The sequence below is a fragment of the Nyctereutes procyonoides genome, unplaced genomic scaffold, assembly GCF_905146905.1.
Source record: "Nyctereutes procyonoides isolate TBG_1078 unplaced genomic scaffold, NYPRO_anot_genome, whole genome shotgun sequence".
In the NCBI taxonomy this organism is placed as follows: Eukaryota; Metazoa; Chordata; class Mammalia; order Carnivora; family Canidae; genus Nyctereutes; species Nyctereutes procyonoides.
The window spans coordinates 25,072,943-25,093,340 of record NW_026575131.1 but is presented as its reverse complement, the minus strand read 5'-3'; the positions used below and the strand labels follow the sequence as shown (position 1 = coordinate 25,093,340).

Genomic DNA, 20,398 nt, shown 5'->3' with positions numbered 1-20,398 from the left:
TGTTACAAAATTGCAAAGCAGTAACTAGAAGAAATACAATCTTTAAGTACAGATGCAATTGTTGAAGCATAATGAAAATAAAATCATCTTGGTTACATAAGAGGATAACACCATGCTGATGATTTTTTAAGATGAAGTCATAACTTTGTAATAGAAATCAGAGGCCAATGGATTATTCTTTTAATTATAATACAATGTATAAAGTACTGATTTAGGTTTTTCATGTATACTTTGTATTGTCAGTACTTTATAAAAAACTTTTTATTCAAGTGGAAGAGTTAATAACTTGTTTATTGTTCTTAATTCTTAATTTGATAATAGTTAAAATGTCTATCACCCTCCCAACTGACAACAAAATTCTCCCATACTCTTTAGCAGTCTGTATAATAGTATAGAAGATGCTCAGTGCTCATTGTCTCCACGTACACTTTTTCATTTCTGGTGTCTGCACGGACATGTTTGGTCAGAACATAGATTTCCAATAAAGGCATACTAAAGATGGAGAAGGGAATGATAACGGAGTAAAAGTGTGTACATATGTGATTTTTGCCACACTAAGTTTGTACCCTAAATTAACTGTAACATGTCATCAGGGAAGAAAACACCTGAAATTGAGAGCAAAGTAATTTTCTGTCCAGACCACCAGTCGAGTCAGAGCCTAAAGTGCTAGTAAGGATTTTATCAAAATCAAAGAATGAAGCAGGGATCTTGAACAATTCAAAACTATAAGAACATTTGAGTTCTTAATTTTCATCCTGGAAGATATAGGACACTTTGTGTAAAAAGAGAAATCAGAATGTTGTAGTGTCCTTTTATTCGATTGATAAAAGTAATGGGTGACATTTTCTTGTTTCTAGGGCTACTGAGGGAGAGGCAGAGGGATCCCATAATACGGGAGTTGGGAAAATAAAAAATTCCTCCTACTTTTAGGTTGGATTCAATCTGTAAGCAAAAGGTTTGAAAATTCTTGTTTTGTGTAGTTTGTCTAAGGCAGATAGTGAAAGGTCAAGGCATGTCCTCTATAGTAACAGCCTTGAGAGGTGGCAGGAAAGGGTGTGGCTTCTGGATCTCTGGGCTCCTCTCCCAACCCTCGTTTAACCTGTGCACCCAGGTGCCTGGCATCCACAGTAGCTGCAGTTGAGAAGTCACAGTAATGACAAGGCCCAGCACATTCCATGCAGGCTCCATTACTGAAGGTCAGGTTTAACCCTGCCTCACCAGTGCCACAGTTTAGAGGATAGGGAGTCAGGGTCCTCTGTCAAAAACAATAAAATGCACGCCAGGAGTCCTTTTTGTTTCTTGCTTTCTTGCTTTTTTAAGATTTTTAACTTATTCATTTGAGGGAGAGAGCACAAGCAGAGGGTGGGGGGCGGGGTGGGGGGGAGAGGGAGAAGCAGACTCCCTGTTGAGCAGGGAGCCTAATGTGGGGCTCGATCCCAGGACCCTGAGATCGTGAGCTGAGCCAAAGGCAGACGCTTAACCATCTGAGCCACCCCGGCGCACCTGTCTTCTTTCTTTTATACATTTGTCTCCTACTCAGGCAAGTTTGTGACTAAAATGATAAATAGGATCAGTCAGATAGGAGATCACTATGATGAGTCACATGGACTTTTTTGGCTGTGACAATGTGAGAGCAAGATCCCTGGGTGGGGAGTTTACCATACTTTAGCTTAATCAGATTATCAAACATAGATATATATTAAACAGCACTTTAAAAAATGCCTATAATGATTCCAGTTCCTTTAGAGATAGAAAACTTTGACAGTATTTGACTTCAAAGGATGCAGCTCTAGATTCACATGTAACCTCCTTTGAAAAATGGGAAAAAAGGAGTTCGCTTTTCGTTTTTGTTTTTTAGACTTGCTTTCTGGTTATTTGTGAGCATTTTGGGGGCTTGTTTGGTCTGTTTGGCTTGACTGTTCCCTGGGATGGCGTTGCTCCTGCTCCAGCCTCTCTCTTGGTGGATCAGAGCCCTCTATCCCACTGAACCTAAACAGAACCTTGGAACCACTCAGCACAGCTCCTCGAAAAGCTCCACGACTCAAAGTGATGGAGGTGGAACCTACTTGCCATTGCTGGTTTATAGTGTTCTCTACTGAGCCAAGAATGAACATTTGAGATTATGTTTGGCCAGTTCTTGTCTTCCCCTGTTCTTTACACAAGAGTAAAGTCATCAAACACTGCTTACGTTGTAGGCACTCATCCAGTACCAGGTATTTGCCAACCTTCTTTGTATAAGGAACTGTGCAGGGCCCTCTGGGATTCCAGAGTTGAAGGTAGTGAGCTCCCTGTCCTAGAGAATTAGGGGTGAGATGAGATAGCTTTTGAAGGTTAATGAAAGTTGTGACTCATTACTATTTATATTTTTCTGGTACTGTTAAGGATAGAGGCTTCCCAGTATATTTGTTCCAGATAAATGGGGGTCCTTAGTGCAGTACCTCAGTTCTTTCATTTTAACCTTAAAGATCTTTTATAACAATTGTTCCATACTTAAATATAGCCAGCCAGGTATGCCTTTGCAGGCAGAATTATTAAAAATAATCATACCTTTTCCTGTTGACTCCCAGTCAACATCATGAACATCAGTTACAGTAATTTGTTTTAATTTTTATTCTGTGATACATTTAGATATTGTTAATAAAAAGAGACCTTTTTCCCTATCCAAAACTAACAAAAGCCATCTAATCACAGATCCAGAAAACTCAGAAAATGCCCATTCAGAATAAATACCCCTCTAGTAAAATGTAGCCACATTACCCCCAAATAATATTTTTAAACTATAAATCCTAAATATTACTAAACAACTCAGCATTTGAGCCCATCTTGCTTTTGCTCAAGAATCATAAATGAAGGGTGCCTGGGTGGTACAGTCAGTTGAGCATCCTACTCTTGGTTTCGTGTTGGTGGTGATCTCAGGATCTTGAGACCCACATCAGGCTCCACATTCAGCATGGAGTCTGCTTGAGATTCTCTCTTCTTCCTTTCCCCTTCTTCCCCATGCTCTTATGCTTCCATGCTCTCTCAGATCTCTAAAAAATAATAAGTGAAATTTCTTTCCCTTTAATTACCAGCATAATCTTTCATTAAAGGCTTTTGTACAAATTCTCTTTTGTTAAAGATTTTATTTATTTGAGAGGGGGAGAGAGAGTGTGTGCACAAGCTGGGGGAGGGGCAGGGGAAGAGGAAGAAGCAGACTACCCCCTGAGCAGGGAGCATGATGTAGGGTTCGATCCCAGGACCCCGGGATCATGACCTGATCCACAGCCGGACACTTAGCTGACTGAGCCATCCAGGTGCCCCTTTCTTACAAATTCTTAATATCTTCACCACCTTACTTGTCTAGAAAGCAAGTGTCTTAATGTCTCAACCAACCAAATATAGTTTAAGCACAAACAAGGTACATATCAACCCACACAGGGTTGGTGCTATTGACACATCTCTGAATGCTTTCAAATCAACCTGCCATTGTAACTGTAATCAGCTTGTGTGTTATGAATGATCCCTAGTTGTCCGTTGGTAAATCTGTCTTCAGTTATAAAAGCTAGTTCTGTAGGAGAAACCCATTTTAGGCTTTTAGCTACTTGATTTTATTGCTAGAGCCATGGTATCACAGAAACGAAGCTTAATTGTGGTCTCAATTATAGCTAATCATTTTCTTGGCTTAAAACTTTGTGAAACTCTCCATTTAAGACATGTTAGTTCAGGGATCCCAAAGCCATAATGCCTTTGGCCCAGGCGGATCCTGGGGACCCGGGATCGGGTCCCACGTCGGGCTCCCGGTCATGGAGTGGCTAATAAGTTAAAAAGACATGTTAGTTCAAAACCATAATGAGGCACCACCTCGCACCCGTCAGAGTGGCTAAAGTTAACAAGACAGGAAATGAAAGAAGTCGGCGAGGATGCAGAGAGAGGGGAACCCTCTTGCACTGTTGGTGGGAATGCAAGCTGGTGCCGCTGCTCTGGGAAGCAGTAGGGAGGTTCTTGAAAAGTTTGAAAATAGAACTACCCTGTGACCCAGCAATTGCACTACTGGGTGTTTCCTCCAAAGATACAGATGCAGTGATCTGAAGGGGCAGCAGTGTCCACAGTAGTAATGCTATGGAAAGAGACCAGATGCCTATCAACAGTTGAATGGATAAAGAAGATGTGGTATTTTACACACACACACACACACACACACACACACACACACAATGGAATATTACTCAGCCATCAAAAAATGAAATCTTATATTTGCAATGATGTGGATATAACTAGAGGGTATTATGCTCAGCAACATAAGTCAAACAGAGAAAGAAAATTAAATGATTTCACTCATGTAGAATTTAAGAAACAAAACAGGAGCATAGGGGAAGAGAGGGAAAAATAAAACAGGCTGAAATCAGAGAGGGAGACAAACCATAAGAGACTCTTAATCTTAGGAAACAAACTGAGGGTCACTGGAGGGGGAGGTAGGTGGTGTGATGGGGTAACTGGGTGATGGGCATTAAGGAGGGCATGTGATGTTAGGAGCACTGGGTGTTATATAAGACTGATGAATCACTGAACTCTACCTATGAAACTAATAATAATAATAAAGACATGTTAGTATATGAATACTGCACAGAGAGATGATTCATTTAATTGAAAAATAACATGTTAAGCAATCGTTGCTTTGTTTTTTTAAAGTGTGTGTGCAAAAGCTACACAACAGCTCCGTCAGCTACTGCCTGGAGAGCATTTGAATGTCTCTGATATGTTAGAAAGTTCTGGTGGTAGGCTGACAATACTAAGGCCCGCACAGAGGATTATCTTTTCTGTTGTCTTAAATTATCATCTCATGGTATTAATTTGGAACTGAGTAGATGATTCTGTTCACATTCCTATCCTTGTACCACAAAAAGCATTTGGTAAAGTTTCATAATCTTGCAAAATTGGAAGCTACATAACTACTTTTGAATTTAACAGCTCAAGCCCCAAACTGAGTTTTCCTATGTGAAAGCCAAAACACTTATTTTCAATTTGTTATTCATTCATAGGACAATAGTGTACATTTGGGTGGGTCTTTTGAAGTGAAAAACAAAGCCTTCTCTTCATGCTCTACTTTAATAGAAAACACCTGACCCAGACTTGGACTCCTAGCCATTTCATAGTATTGGGCCTGGTGTTTGCTTTCTGTCCTTTGAATGAATACTCAGGCTAGTAGCTATTATCTTGGGGGTTAAGTAGGGGTGGAGATGGCAGGGGAGGTCAAATTACCTCATGCCCTTCTTCCTCTAATAGGCTTTGAGCAATGAGTGTGGACTGACTTGGAAAATTAAGATAACCTGATTATTTTGTAGTGCTACCTTTAGGTATATCTGGATTCCTTATAATATCCTAATGGATGATAAAAATCATGTTAATTTTTTAAAAAGCTGATGCTAAAACTTGCATACCTTTAAACAATATGAATGATAACATTCAATCAAACTCTATTTTAGTAGTTTCTAGTCTGCTGTATTGATCACTGTACTCTGGTCATATAAGATGTCAACATTAGGGGAAGCTGGGTAAAGGGTATATGGGAACTCTATTATATTTGCAACTTTTCTGTGAGGCTAAAGTTATTTCAAAGTTGAATCTCTAAGCTCTTAGAAATATTTTCTATCAAGCTGCAGTATAGAAACTTAATATTATAAAAACTAAGCCATGAACCAGCCCCCAGGCAGCTGTGAGAATAAGATGGTGAGAGCATAGTAGATTATTTGCTCTTGTTCTCATCTAGAATCTTGCAGCTCTACAGGGAAATGCCTGCCTCTTGTCACTCACTGACATTCCTAATCAAAAAACAAAAAAACTGCAGAAGCAGAATTAAGAGCATATCTGCCTAATTACTTCCACTTGAAATTTCTCCTTGACCTGAGATATTAGCAGGTGTTTTTGGATTCATCTGAAAATTTCATTTTTTATTTGAGGGAAGAAAGGAAACAGCACACTAAATTGGGATAAATAAATCAATACTACGTAAAGTATAGAGATCTGCTTTTCTATTCTTATTTATTTTGGTACACAATCTCCCATCATAAGAGTTAAGGCTTCCAGGACTCTGGTTCTTCATATTTGGACTTACTTTCTGTCCCTCATCCCCACACTCCCTAGTCATTTATCTGGCTGCAAAGAAACCATTAGACCTCCATGGCAGTGGAAATACTCATTTAGATTGAGAAATTATGGCAATTTAAAATGTTTTGATCCTTAAAAAAAATCTTCATTATAAACCCACATTATTTTAAACAACTTTCATAGATGTCAAAATATTTTCTCTAATCATTTATATATTATAATGTAGCTTTACTAGAAGTTGAGCTATGTATAGTAGTGAGAAATCTTACAGTGTTACATATATATTATCCTGTCTACAAGACCTGTGGCTTTGCGGGGGAGCCACCAACCACTTTAGTTCCCCCACTTACTATCTCTGGCTTTAGGCAATTTACTTAACATTGTTGAACACTGCCTCCACACCTGTGTTTGCTGATAATACATATTTTCCAAAATTAAATGGGAAATGTAAAATCTTTAGCATACTACCTGGAACATGCTAGGTACTCAGCAAGTGGTAATTACTAGTCAGTAGTAATCATTCATACTGTGGCCTGCATTGTTGTTGTTGTTTTTTTTTCCATTTTGCAGTCTACTCTTAAATTACTGAAAAGTCATAAACAATATATTTACACTTCTAGTGAGTAACCTTTCCTGTCTTCCTGGCCAGTATTTTTTTTTCTTTTTTTCTGATCTCAGTCCTCTGGTCACTGTACATACATGCGCAAATCTATCATTTCACAATACTTTCATAATTCACATACAGTACTTTTTTACCAATCAGGTTCTTGTTATTAGTAGTGGTGTTTAATGAATTTTAAAGTAGCTCCCAAGCGAAATATTTGCAAATAACATTTATCTTTTTAGCTTGGTCTCTTTATGTTTCCAAAATTTTTTATTTAGACAATTCCTCGTTTGAAAAAACCATTACAGTCATATCACTTAAAATAAGTTGTTTGAGGCAGTGACATAGTTTGTTCATTCACTTGGATATCTTAATATCATTCCAGAGGAAATTACAGGCTATATGTGTAAGTAAAATGTCTTAAAATATCATTCTCTTTGCTGTCCAGACAACTATAACCTGTAGATCCAAATCTACATGTTTTAATACTTTGTACCAGATTGTCTCATACACATTCCAGTTCTGCTAACTACCCATTTAAACTGGGCAAGTTGCCTAACTTCTCTGAGCCTCAACTTCCCCGTCTATAAAATGAAGATAAAATGATACATACCTCAGAAGATTGTAGGTAGGATGATATGAATGAATGTATGTGAAGTGTTTAGGACCTGAAATACAAGTAAATTCTACAGAATTGTTTATTGTGGTTGCTGTTATGTTAGTTCTATCATACTGTGTGCTTGCTACTGATGTTTCTTGCTTGATTCTAAACTTTTTGGTTCTGGAGATTTCTTTTCAAATACAAAATGATTTCTTTAAATGTTCTTAGACTAAACTATTCAGGCCAGGTAATAGTGGAAAGTTATACTAATCTATGGAGATTTTATTTTTAAACTGTCTTCAGCCATTTGAGTCTGTTTTGATTAGGTATCCCCCAAACCAGTTTTTTTTTACTTCCTAGATTAGAGCAGGCACTTCTGTGAAACCTTTATCACCTGTCTTCTCTATGTTATAAACCTTCTCTACCCATACTGTACTCCTGCCAAATATTAGACCGAGGAATGGCTGCTCTTCTTTTTCCCTTTGAAAAAAAGTGCCTGATATCCAGTACAGTACTCAGTAAATATTGAATTGATGAATTACATAACGTCTTTGATTCCCCCCCGTATGACATGTAATTCACATCTTGTTATTCTTTTTTTTTTACATCTTGTTATTCTTTATTATTGCTTATAAACAGCATTATCATTAGTTTTGTAAGTCTGCTTTGAGTAAATTTCTGCTCTGTGGAGCATTCGAAAATATCTGTAGATTAATGGAAGATGGACTTCAGCGAAGGACTTTTCACTAAAGTCCAGTTCAGTTTTCATATTCCTTTTCTAAAAATTCAGCAAAGTAAGTAATGGTATTAGAATTGGCCTTAGCCTGATAAAATACACATTTTTCCACCTCAAAAGTAAAAAAAGATGATCTCCTGTTTGGTTTCTTAAGCTGTTGCCAGTGCTGGTATGAGCTCTGGAGAAGATAATGCTTTCTGCAAAAGCACAGAGATATTTGCAAATACTAAGTTCACTGAAAAGATACAAAGTACTACACTCAATGGCAAGACTATCTTCAGAAAGCTGTGTGTAGTAAATCATTTTTTAGCTTCTCTCCTTTCATGTGATGTTTACAAAAATCTGTTTGGCCGCTGCACTCTTAGTCTAGTGAATTTAATAAATGCACTTTTTAAGTAATCATGCTTATCATTTAGGTGGAAGGGAATGTTGGGAGCCCTCAGATAACACATATTGTTATATATCTAATTTGCTTGGTTAGGTGTCTGACTTAAAGCTGTTTGCTGATTTCAGACTAAATTACAAAGCTATCATAATTAGAACAATAGAGTATTGGCATAAAAACAGATATATAGACAGTGGAACAGAAAAGAGTTTAGAAATAAATCCACACATATACAGTTAATTAATTGATGACAAAGGAGCCGAGAATATTCAGTGGGGGAAAGGACAGTCTCTTCAGTAAATGATGCTGAGAAAACGGGACAGCCACATGCAAAAGAATGAAACTGGACCAATATCTTACATCATACACAAAAATTAACTCCAAATGGATTAAAGACTTAAACACAAGACCTGAAACCATAAGACTCCTAGAAGAAAACATAAGAATATTTTTTTAAATCTGGCACCAGAAGCAAAAGCAATAAAATCAGACATAAACAAATGGGACGACATCAAACTATAAAGCTTCTGCACAGCAAAGGAAATCATCAACAAAATGAAAAGGCCACCTACAGAATGGGAGAAGATAATTGCATATCATATATCAGATAAGGGCCTAATATCCAAAATAACAAAGAATTCATACAGAACAGCAAACGATCTGATTTAAAAATGGGCAAAAGATCTGAACAGACATTTTTCCAAAGAAGACATACAGAAGACCAACAGGTACATGAAAAGATATTCAACATCACTGATCATCAGGGAAATGCAATTCAGAACCACAATGAGATATCACCTTCTACCTGTCATAATGGCTGTTCTCAAAAAGACAAGAAATAACAAGTATTATTGATGGGGATTTGGAGAAAAGGAAGTTGGTGAGAATGTAAATTGGTGCGTCCACTATCGAAAATTGTGTGGAGATTTCTCAAAAAATTGAAAATAGAACTATCATATCATCTGGCAGTCCCACTTCTGGGTACTTATCTGAAGGAAGTAAAAATACTAACTTGAAAAGATACCTGTATCCCTATGTTCATTGCAGTGTTATTTAACAATAGTAAAGACATGGAAACAACTGTGCATCGATGGATGAATGGATAAGGAAATTGTGTGTATACACGTGTGCGTGCACACACACACACACAGACACACACTGGAATAGTATTCAGCCATAAAATATGAAATTTTGCCATTCATGACAACTTGGATGGACCTCAAGGGCAATACGCTAAGTGAAATAAATCTGAGAAAGACAAATACTGTATGGTCTCTCTTTTATGTGAAGTCTAAAACAAAACAAAACAAAAAAAACTGTTCATAGGTACAGAGAACACTTAGGTGGTTGCCAGGAAGTAGGGGTAGAGGAGTAATGGATGAAAGAGATCAAGAGGTAAAAAGAAAAAAGGCAGTAAATCACACACAAAAGTTATTGAAGTTAACAAAATAGGGCCATATATGTATTTATATGGCACCATTCTCATTTCTCTAGCAACCTCAGTCTTCCAGATATAACTGCAGTGGGGAAGTATTGAGAATAGGAAATTAGTACTAAGTTTGCTGTTCTTCTTTCAGTTGTGCTATGTTTGATCGTCTCTAAAAATGTCATGCCACCATGAGTTGGTAATTATATTATCCTAACAATTTTAATAAATATATTCAAGAAGTCTTTTTTATAATATTTGTCATCAGCTTTGCCATGCATACCATTATGTTAAAGGTCCTACTAGTGCAGTAAGGCAAGAAGAACAAAAGGCAGTAATCCATATTAGAAAGGAAGAAATGAACTTATGTTTATTTACCGATGTGATATAGAAAATACAGAGAAGCTACTAGAGCTGATAAATTTAGTAAGTTTGCAATATACAAAATCAGTATATAAAAGTCAATTCTGTTTCTACATATTAGCAACAACCAATCAGAATCTGAAGTTAAGGCAGTGCCATTCACAATAACATCAAAATAGGAAATACTGAGGGACAAATCTGAAAATTCAAGTGTAAGACCTATATACTGAAAGCTACAAAATATTTTTGAGAGAAAATAATGGAGGCTTCAGCAAATGGAGAGATATACTGTATTTATTGGTTGGAAAACTCAGTATTGCCAGTACTTCCATTCTCCAGAATGATCTATCATTCTATTTTGTAGAAATTGATAAACTGATTCTCAAATTCTGTGGAAATGCAAAGAACCTAGAATAATAAGAAAAATTTTGAAAAAGAACAAAGTTGGAGAATGTTTCATGATTTCAGGGATTTACTGTACAGCTGTGGTAGGTAGTCTCCAATTGGTGTTAAGATAGATCTATAGATTGGAGCAGAATAGAGTCTAGAAACAGATCAATACATATATGGACAACTGATTTTTGACAAAAGTGAGAAATCAGTTCATTGGAGAGAGGATAGTCTTTTCCATTTGCTGGAACAATGAACTTTTCATATGTAAAAACAGAACAAAGAACCTCAATCCATACTTTGCAGCATACATAAAAACAAACTCAAAATAAATGGTAAATCTAAATATAAAACCTAAAAAGCATTTCTAGAAGAAAACACAGGTGAATTAAGGTCTGAGTTAGGGATTTCTTCTATGTGCCACCAAACTGAGATCCATAAAAGGATAATTTGAGCTTCATCAAAATAAAATATTTCTGTCCTTTGATAGATACCATTAAGAGAATGAGAAGACAAATTATGGTCTAGGAGAAAATATTTGCTGATGACTTGTATCTAGAATATATAAAGAACTCTCAAAACTCAGTACTAAAAAACCAATTCAATAGAAATGTGCAAAACATTTGAACAGACACTTCACTAATGAAGATATAGGGAGGGGCACCTGGGTAGCTTAGTTGGTTAAGCATCCAACTCTTGATCTTGGCTCAGGTCTTGATCCTCAAGGTTGTGAGTTCAAACCCTACACTGAGGCCCCATGCTGGGTGTGGGTGTGGAGCCTACTTAAAAAAAAAAAGATGATGATGATATAGGGATGGCATATAAACGTACATGAAAAGAAATTCAACATCAGTCATTAGGAAAATATGAATTAAAACCACAGTGGCATACTACTGCACACTTTTTATGAATGGTTAAAATTTAAAAATCCCAATAATACTGTTGAAAGGATGTGGAGAAATGAACTGGTCAGGATGTAAAGTGGTACAACCAGTTTGGAAAATGATTTTGTAGTTTCTTATAACAAGTTAAACATATTCTTACCATGAGATCTCCTAAATATTTCCCCAAGAGAAGTGAAGGCATGTGTCCGTATAAAATATTTAAAAATATATATGTGTGTGTGTGTGTGTGTGTGTGTGTGTGTGTATGTTTATAACAGGTTTGTTGGTAACAGCTAACAACTGGAAAAATCCCAAATATGCTTCAGTAGGCAGAAACCTAAACAAATAATGATATATCTACACAATGGAATATTGCTTAACAATTAAACAGGTATGAAGTGTTGATAGAGACAGCAACATGGATGAATCTTACAAAAATTCTGAAGGAAAGAACCCAGGTTAAAAAAAATGAATGGAGCGATAATTGTGTGGAGGTTCCTCAAAGAATTAAAAATAGACCTGCCCTACGACCCAGCAATTGCACTGTTAGGGATTTACCCCGAAGATTCAGATGCAATGAAACGCCGGGGCACCTGCACCCCGATGTTTCTAGCAGCCATGTCCACAATAGCCAAACTGTGGAAGGAGCCTCGGTGCCCATCGAAAGATGAATGGATAAAGAAGATGTGGTTTATGTATACAATGGAATATTCCTCAGCCATTAGAAACGACAAATACCCACCATTTGCTTCAACGTGGATGGAACTGGAGGGTATTATGCTGAGTGAAGTAAGTCAATCGGAGAAGGACAAACAGTGTATGTTCTCACTCATTTGGGGAATATGAATAATAGTGAAGGGGAATATAAGGGAAGGGAGAAGAAATGTGTGGGAGATATCAGAAAGGGACACAGAACATAAAGACTTCTAACTCTGGGAAATGAACTAGGGGTGGTGGAAGGGGAGGAGGGCGGGGGGTGGGGGTGAATGGGTGACGGGCACGGAGGGGGACACTTGACGGGATGAGCACTGGGTGTTATTCTGTATGTTGGTAAATTGAACACCAATAAAAATTAATTTATAAAAAAAATGAATGTCTAATTACTTTTACATAAAATTCTGGAAAAAGCAAACTAATCTAGAGTGACAGATCGGATTAGTTAGGGGGTGGCGAGGAAGGGGCAGGAAAGAGGAGGAAGGACAGAGAAGCCTTTTTGGGTTGATGAATTTGTTCACTATATTAACGATGGCAATGATTTTGTGTGTGTGTGTCAAAACTTAAGTTGCAAACTTTAAATATGTGTAGTTTATTGGATACAGTTGGACACATTCTTATACCTCAGTAAACCTAAAACAAAACAAAAAACACGGTGCAAGCTCTGCTGTTAGAGAGCCTGGATAAAAGATGGATAATAACAGGGCCCAACTCTTAGGGTTATTGTGAGGACTTGGTGTTAACATGTGTTCAGAGACTAGACCAGGGCCTGACTCAGAGACAAGAGTCTTCTACTGGGTCACCAGCTCTTTGTGAGCAAAGTACCATGTGTCTGCCACCTTCTTGTCTAGTGTGAAACTTGATGGGTATTTATTGGTATAATCCTCAACCTCTGTCATTGAACAGTGCAAAAAATGTTTTGACAAATTTTAAACCCATACTTAAGTAACAGAATTAGCATCTTCCAGACATGTGCAGTATGAATAAATATTGAAAAAAGAACTAAGGACTGTGGCAGACCCTGCTCTGGACTAATTTGCAAATTATTGTATGTTTAGAATTAAATGGGAAATACTTGAAATGTTACATTGTCTTAGAGAAGCATCTTTATTTTTATTTGTACACATACACACCAGTGTGTGTATATCATACATATTTCCTGAAAATTGTTTCCTTTGAGCACTTGAATGTGGCTGTCACTCTTGTTTCTTTGACTTATTTTAGAATGCAGTTAAGTCCTTGGGAAAATCACTTATGTCATCAGTGAGGAATGTCACCAAAATAGCTTCTCACTTAAGTTCCCATCCCCAGAGCTAACCCACAGGAGGTTCCGATAAATTCTAATATTTAATAACTTGTATTTTTCTTTCTCCTTTAACACAGGCCCTCTGGTCCTGGAGGCAGGATCATGTGGTGGATTGTTGGCAGTCAGCAGTCTGTGGAGCTTTTGCAGGTGCAAAGGATTATATTATACTGGGAAAGACCAAAGGGGGGAGAAAAATGTGAAAATATTAACTATGCAAAAACAACATTCTTTAGAAATTCCAGATTGTTTAGATGAAGAGAGTTCCACTAGTTGTTTGAGAAAAGAGTGTCTTAGGGAAAAAAAGAACTGCTAAAAAGGTGTCTGCTTGAAAGACAACCAATTTGTTTTTGACAAATTTTTCTTTTTTCTTCTTATCTTTATTAAAGCCTTCACTCAGGCCCTTGGATTATCTTAAAGATGATTTATAAAGTCCTCTCTGGGAAGAGACTTGCTGTGGGTGCAGGGCTAACTGTGCAGCTGTCTGCCTTGAGCAGTGCTTTGGGGGTTTCAGTGATTTCTGCAGAAGGCAATGATTCACGGTTCGTGTGACATGTTTGACAGCCCCACAGATTAACTAGTGTCAGGAGAGCTGAGACTGCTCAGCAAACTTACCGAAGGCTAAACGGGTCTGTGGAGAAAATATGGAGATCTAAACATCTGGGCATTTTCTAGACATTAAACCAAGAGCAAAGCGACAATATGCAATACTGTGTTATCCATTGCTAAATCGTGTGCATTTTCCAGTGAGGTTGTAATAAGAACTCAGGTGCTTTAAAAAATTAAATAAGTGATAGTTTTAATGGCCTAAGAGAGAGGTACATTTTGCATTACAAATGAAGGTAATTTAGAATTATGGTTGAAATAAAACAAAGTGGAGATTTGCCAGAAATTGTAGACTGCTAGTTTAGATGTGTAGCCAGTAAATAGATATGTAGTTTTAGGATGTGCACTTTATTAGAAAATAATAAGGTTGGTTTTTTTCCAATTTGTTTAATGGTTGTTGGATTGGGTTTTTTGTTGTAGTGATTAGGGAAACAAAAAACATGTATTTTATAGGATTCTTTATTAATAATTGAACCCATTTGACTTGCAGAATTGATAATCAAAAATAAGAACCTTGCTTCTAGACACAAAGCCCACTCAGATTGATTATGACAGGTAATTGTTTCCACATGACACATAGTCATTAGCTATGTTAAATGAGTAGGTGGTCTTGATTCACTTTCCAGAGGTCAAGAGTCTTTGCTCCCCAGTCCTTAAGAGAAATGTGTGATTTTTTTTTTTTGAGTCCTTCCAAGAGACAAAGTGAGCATTATGGAAATTTAGTCATCCTGGGTAAGGAAGGGCACATCTTAAATGTAGCAATACCATAAAACTTCCTTGTGTTGAAGCAAGAAGTATATATTCTCTGGTCCCGTTCTTGAAGTAGCTAATTCAAAGATTTGCTTACAAGCATTGTTTCTATGAAGGAAATGTGCATTCACTACAGTCTTTTTCCAAATAATGCTTTGTGATAAGCACTAAGCGCTTAGATTAGAAGAACAGGAAGAGAAACTTTATCAGCCATCCACTGGGCGGTAGGTCTGGGGGGCCAGGCCCTTTCAGAGTGGAGGCTCATCTGAGAAGTGCAGCTGGGTAGCGCTCTGCCCCAGTGGCTGATGGAAGCTGCATCGTGGAGGAGGCAATGGGCTGGCCCAGAGCCACGTACCTCGTGTGGGCCCGCTTGCTGGACTCACAGAGTTGTAGGGTCTCAGCTCTGCCCCCAACTAAGGAAGGAGACTTTGGGGCCTTCTTCCTTACCTGTAACACAGATGATCCCCGCTGCCTTAGCGGGGATCACTGCAAGGATAGGTGGGGATAATGTGTGTATTGGCCCTTGTAAGCTCTGAAATGGAACTGATCGATGGGGGTATGTTTCTACTGCCGTAGCAACAGCCAACACCCAGAACATGAAAAGCTGTCTCACATTCATATTGACAGTTGCATTGAGAAAATAACATATTGATAGAGTTACTCTGTATAATCATGCAGACTGAAAAACTCCTCCAATTCAGTTCAGCTGAGGTCCTGGTAAGTGAAGGAGTTTGTCTACGTCTGCACAAATCCATTGAAGGTAGATCCCCATATAGATAGCAAAAGACAAAACAAGTATATTTTTGTTTATATCCCTCTTGTTTTAAAATTTCAGTTGGTATGTTGATCCTGAGGGATACAGTTACTATTTAAAAACCTTTGTGAAAGATAAACATCATTTAAAAATATTCCAGCTTGTGAAAAAGTGATGCACTGTGGGAGTCTGTGGTGCCAGTATGCCCACCACACTAGAGAGGACTAATGACGTGCTGTCCCAGACCACTCTTCGCAGGCCTGACGTACCTCCCCACCACGTGCTCAGACCCTGCAGCCTCACTTGGCCACCAAGGCTGTGATAAGACTGGCCTTCTATCAGAAATCAGGTTATTCATCCTTGTGCACTTTTCCAGTTTTAAACTGGTTAAATGATCCTGGATGAACCACGCTCTGTGCTATCTCTGGCACTCTTCTGTGCCCATGCTTGTTTTATAAACTACTTGGCACAAATATCCAAAAATGTCCCCTGAGATTGGAGGTGTTGATGGCTTGTCATGCTCAGAAATTCCCTTGGCTTCTGGTCAGGGGTTAAATCAGGGGAAAAAAAAAGATTTTGCCAACTTCCTCACTTCAAGTTAATTTTTAAACATAAAGCCATACTTCAGCTTAAGTAATTATGACATTTGCTACTATAGTGATATGTACTATTCTAGGGTTCTTTGGTCAGTTTCTCATAATTAACATCTACTTACGTTTTCTAAGAGAGAAGGAGCAGGACCCAAAGACAAGGGTCGGAGCGACAGAGAGGGAGAGATATTCCCATGGTTTGAAATTCTAGAATATGGGCCACCTGGGTGGCTCAGTCGGTTAAGTGTCTGGCTCTCGGTTTCTGCTCAGGTCATGACCTCATGAGTCATGAGATGGTGCCCTGCACTGAGTCCCCTCACTGGGCTCTGCACTCAGTGGAGAGTCTGCTTAAATATTTTCTCCTTCTGCCCTTCCACTCGTGCGCAGGTGTATCCTGTCCTCAAATCAATCTTTAAAACAAAAAAGAAATTCCAGAACGGAGTAAAGGATTTATCTGGGTAACAAATGAGAAGGCCTAACACAACCTTGAATCACAAACAAAAACACTTTCGCTGTTGTTGAAGCACTCTGTGTCTGAATACTTGTGTGGAAATCGTGCATAGGAGGTGCATGGAGATGCTATTCTTGCTGAGGCTCATCAGGAGAGGGGAGGCCAGGGAGGTTCCTGCATGTCAGCACTGCCCACTGCTGTCCCCACCACTTTCACAGCTGCTTCTGGGAGCTGACAGCTCCAGACTTGTTGTAGGGAGGTGGCCCTTTGTTTGGAGTGGTGAAGAACCCTAAGGATGCATGAGATGTCATTTCATTGTAAACATCCATTTTCCCCTGAACTTGGTCTTTGAAAGCAGTTGGCCTAACATTCTGTAAACACCTAACTCTTGTGGAGCCCCTAGAAAGCTATTTCATGTGTGATGTGAGCGCACAGGCAGCCTACAGTTGGCTGCACCAAATAATTATTTCCTGTCTAATAGGGTAGCATGTTCCTTGTATTTATTACTAGCAGTTTACAGTTCCCTTAAGTGAGATGTAGAAAATCACTGCATTTTAACTTTTAAAAGCACAGGTCCCCAACCCCCTCTGCACTGTAACCCATTATTTTATTACGTGATCCTCACAGGCCTTTCTTTGCAACCTCATAAAAAACATTGTGAAGGCTGTATATTAAAGCAGTCCTTGATATTTGAAGACATTAGAATTGATTTATTAATAACTCATAAAATACAGCTACCATCATAGTAAAATTAGGACCTATTTAAGCATATTTGTTTTTTTCCTTTGCCTTTTCTTCCTATTCCTGGTAGGACACAGCAGTGTCTAAGAGCATATTGGCAGGCAGCCACAGTAAGGGAAAGGTGCACTTTTGCTAATGGCCAAGACAAGTTTGATGCTTGGTGCCCACGTTTATGAGAAGACAAACACTAGGCAGGGAAGGTGAGTTAGGAAAGCTTGAGTGGTCAGACAGGGGGCAGGTAATGTCTTCGCCAACTTTTAAGGCTTCAGAGTTGGTCTAGGTTAGTTTGCGAGCATTTTCAAATAGGATAATGGTGTATGCACTTCGAAGTTTTAACAATCAGACACATTTTAATGTCTTATCATGTATCAGAGTCATCATGTAATAAATGAGCACTACTTTTGGAGCTAAGATGCATGTGGTTTTGAGTCCCAGCTCTATACTGTGTGGCCCTGAGCAAGTTGTCTATAAAGTAGAATAGTAATCCCCGTGCAAACAAGATACAGTAATTAATGACAGCACCTGGTACAGTCCCAGCGTGCCAGGTACAAAGGAGGCCCAAGTATTAGCTCTGAGCTTCCCCTTCCTCCTCTCTCTGAGAGGACGAGTTGAAACTTCGGGTTTGTAACAACTACAGATGCTTATCCAGGGCACCTGGCAAGCATTTTTGAATGCCTGCTGTGTGTGCTGGGCTAGAGCCATGAAGGAAAATAACACATTCTCTCTGCTGTTGCAGAAAAGAGGCAGTGTCCTAGACATTTGGCACAGACTCATTTAGTCCCTGTGTCATACTGTTAACTGCTTTTTACAGGTGAAAAAACTGAGGCCCGTAGCACACTCTGTGACCATGAGCTCATGTTCTGGAGTCAGTAATGTTCAAGTCTCAGCTCTGCACTAAGTAAAACCTTCTTTCTGTGAGTTCTGTAGCCTCAGTGAGCCTCAGTTTCCCTACCTGTAGCATGGGGTAGCAGTTACAGAAGTACCTGTCTCCTGTGGTGCTTTACCTCCAAAGTAAGTGCTGTACCTAAGGCCAGGCAATGAGTAGAGTAGGGGCTTCAGGCTTGGTCTCCCTGATTCTGAAAGAGTTCTTCCAGGATGGGGCCTGCAAACCCTGGCAGCCAGTGAGGGAAACAGAGTTGAATACTATCAGATTTAGGCGGGGCGTTTTGGATAATATGGTTCGCTGCCTGAAGGTGAATAAGTACCTGAATTTCAGGCAGCTTTTGAATCCCAAGGAAAATGTTTCAGATGTTCTTAGCACAAAAGTAGCTAAAACAAAAGGGGACTCTAGTACTCATGTAACTGATCATCATTAGCCTCCCGGTATGTGTCCTTTGTGAGTAATCAAAAAATGGAACATAAAAGCATGAATGGGTACATCTTTCAAAAAGTCAGTGTCATAATACACGTTACCAGAGTTCAGTGTGAGGATCTGATTTCTACAACACGTTCGTAGAAAGATATTTGGTGGAGGTCAAGTGACCTTCACATGCCACAAAAATCAGAGGGAGAGATGTTATTTCTGGAGCATCATTCGCCCCTATAAAACTGTGCAGCCTAGCTCATGGAAGCTGAATCTTTAGAAAGCCCTTTTGGGTTTATTCTTTCTATCTCCTTAAGGCCTCTTGGGGATTAAAATACATCTTTGCATCACACCAGATAAAATAAAGACACCATATACTGTGATTTCTGTTTAAAAAAATGTTCTCCAATTCCTCTGTTCGTAGATATGGGTATTAAAATGTGTGGATTTTTAAAATACTAGTTTGGCAGTCATGTATTCCATGGAAGAGAAGGTGGGAAGGAAGCTGTAGGAATTTTGCCTGTTGAATCAAGACTAACTGGAAGAGGGTGCAGAGTGGGGCCTAGAAATGTCACTCCCTGGCCTGGCCTGTTATCTGAAGCCTGCATATACAGAAAGCTTTTACTCTTTTAACTCAGAGAATTTAGTCACTAATACCAAAAGTCCTTATAGCAGTATGCGTATTTCTGTTTGCCCATTTTGTCTTAGCCCAGAAAAGACAAAGGTATTTTGGAGTCGGGATAAAGAACAGTGGTCCATAGAAGGCATGGGCCTCTAGGACTCACTGGGAGCAATGAGCTTCTCATACTGACAGTGGGTGTCTAAACATAGACACACAACCATGTATACACACAGGTTTGTTGCTCCACAAAAGAGCAAGATAAATTATGGGCCCCCCCTTTTTTTTTCCTCACCTGAGTGTATAAAGCATTATCCTGTCATCTCTTTTATGTGTGGTTTACCATCACTACAAAAGCAATGCAGCAGGTGGATTTTGCATGTGTGCATCCTCTTCTTAAATCTGTCCAGTGGGGGTAATGATTAGGGAGGTTATTTTGGCAGAATTGCGAGGAATTGTAAAATAAAAGACCACACCGTGTAACACAGTAAACAACAATACCTCCTTTATGTGTTGGGTATTTTTATATGCACAGGTGGATTTGCAGCTGCAGTCACCACACCTCTGGATGTGGCAAAAACAAGAATCACGTTGGCAAAGGTAAGTGTAAAATAACGTAATGTAGATACAACAGATGCTGGTACGTGGTAGCACTAGGGCTCCTATGTATATAAAGTGAATGAAAGCAGTGTAACACTTCCCTGTAATAGCAGCCTTATGCTGCCTCCTGGACCACTCGTGAAATGGACACATTGATTAAGACTATCCGCAGTCATACAGTGTCTGTATAGCATTTTAACCTTTACGAAATTCTCCTCAGACATTCTGTAAGCAAGTGGGGCTGTTTTTACGGGTGACAGACCTGAGGCCCAGAGAGTTGACTTGCTTCATGCTATGCAGCAGGTAAGCTAGAGGCTCTGAACTCAGGCCAGATGAATCAGGACAGTTGTCAGAATGGTTTAAAAAATTTTTTTCGGGGGATCCCCGGGTGGCTCGGTGGTTTGACGCCTGCCTTCGGCCCAGGGCGTGATCTTGGAGTTCCAGGATCGAGTCCCACATTGTGCTCCCCCGCAGGGAGCCGGCTTCCCCCTCTG

The 20,398-nt window shown here is 38.9% G+C and overlaps 1 protein-coding gene across 6 annotated transcripts in view; it reads left to right on the top strand.

Moving 5' to 3' along the window:
- SLC25A26 (solute carrier family 25 member 26) overlaps window positions 1–20,398 on the top strand; it is a 128,538-nt gene that overhangs the window by 103,097 nt on the left and 5,043 nt on the right. For all 6 annotated transcript variants that reach the window (XM_055342694.1, XM_055342692.1, XM_055342693.1 and 3 more), the window contains 2 exons: window positions 13,571–13,640; window positions 19,840–19,904. In XM_055342694.1, the coding sequence (XP_055198669.1) occupies window positions 13,571–13,640; window positions 19,840–19,904 (135 nt within the window). The remainder of the gene's footprint in view (window positions 1–13,570; window positions 13,641–19,839; window positions 19,905–20,398) is intronic.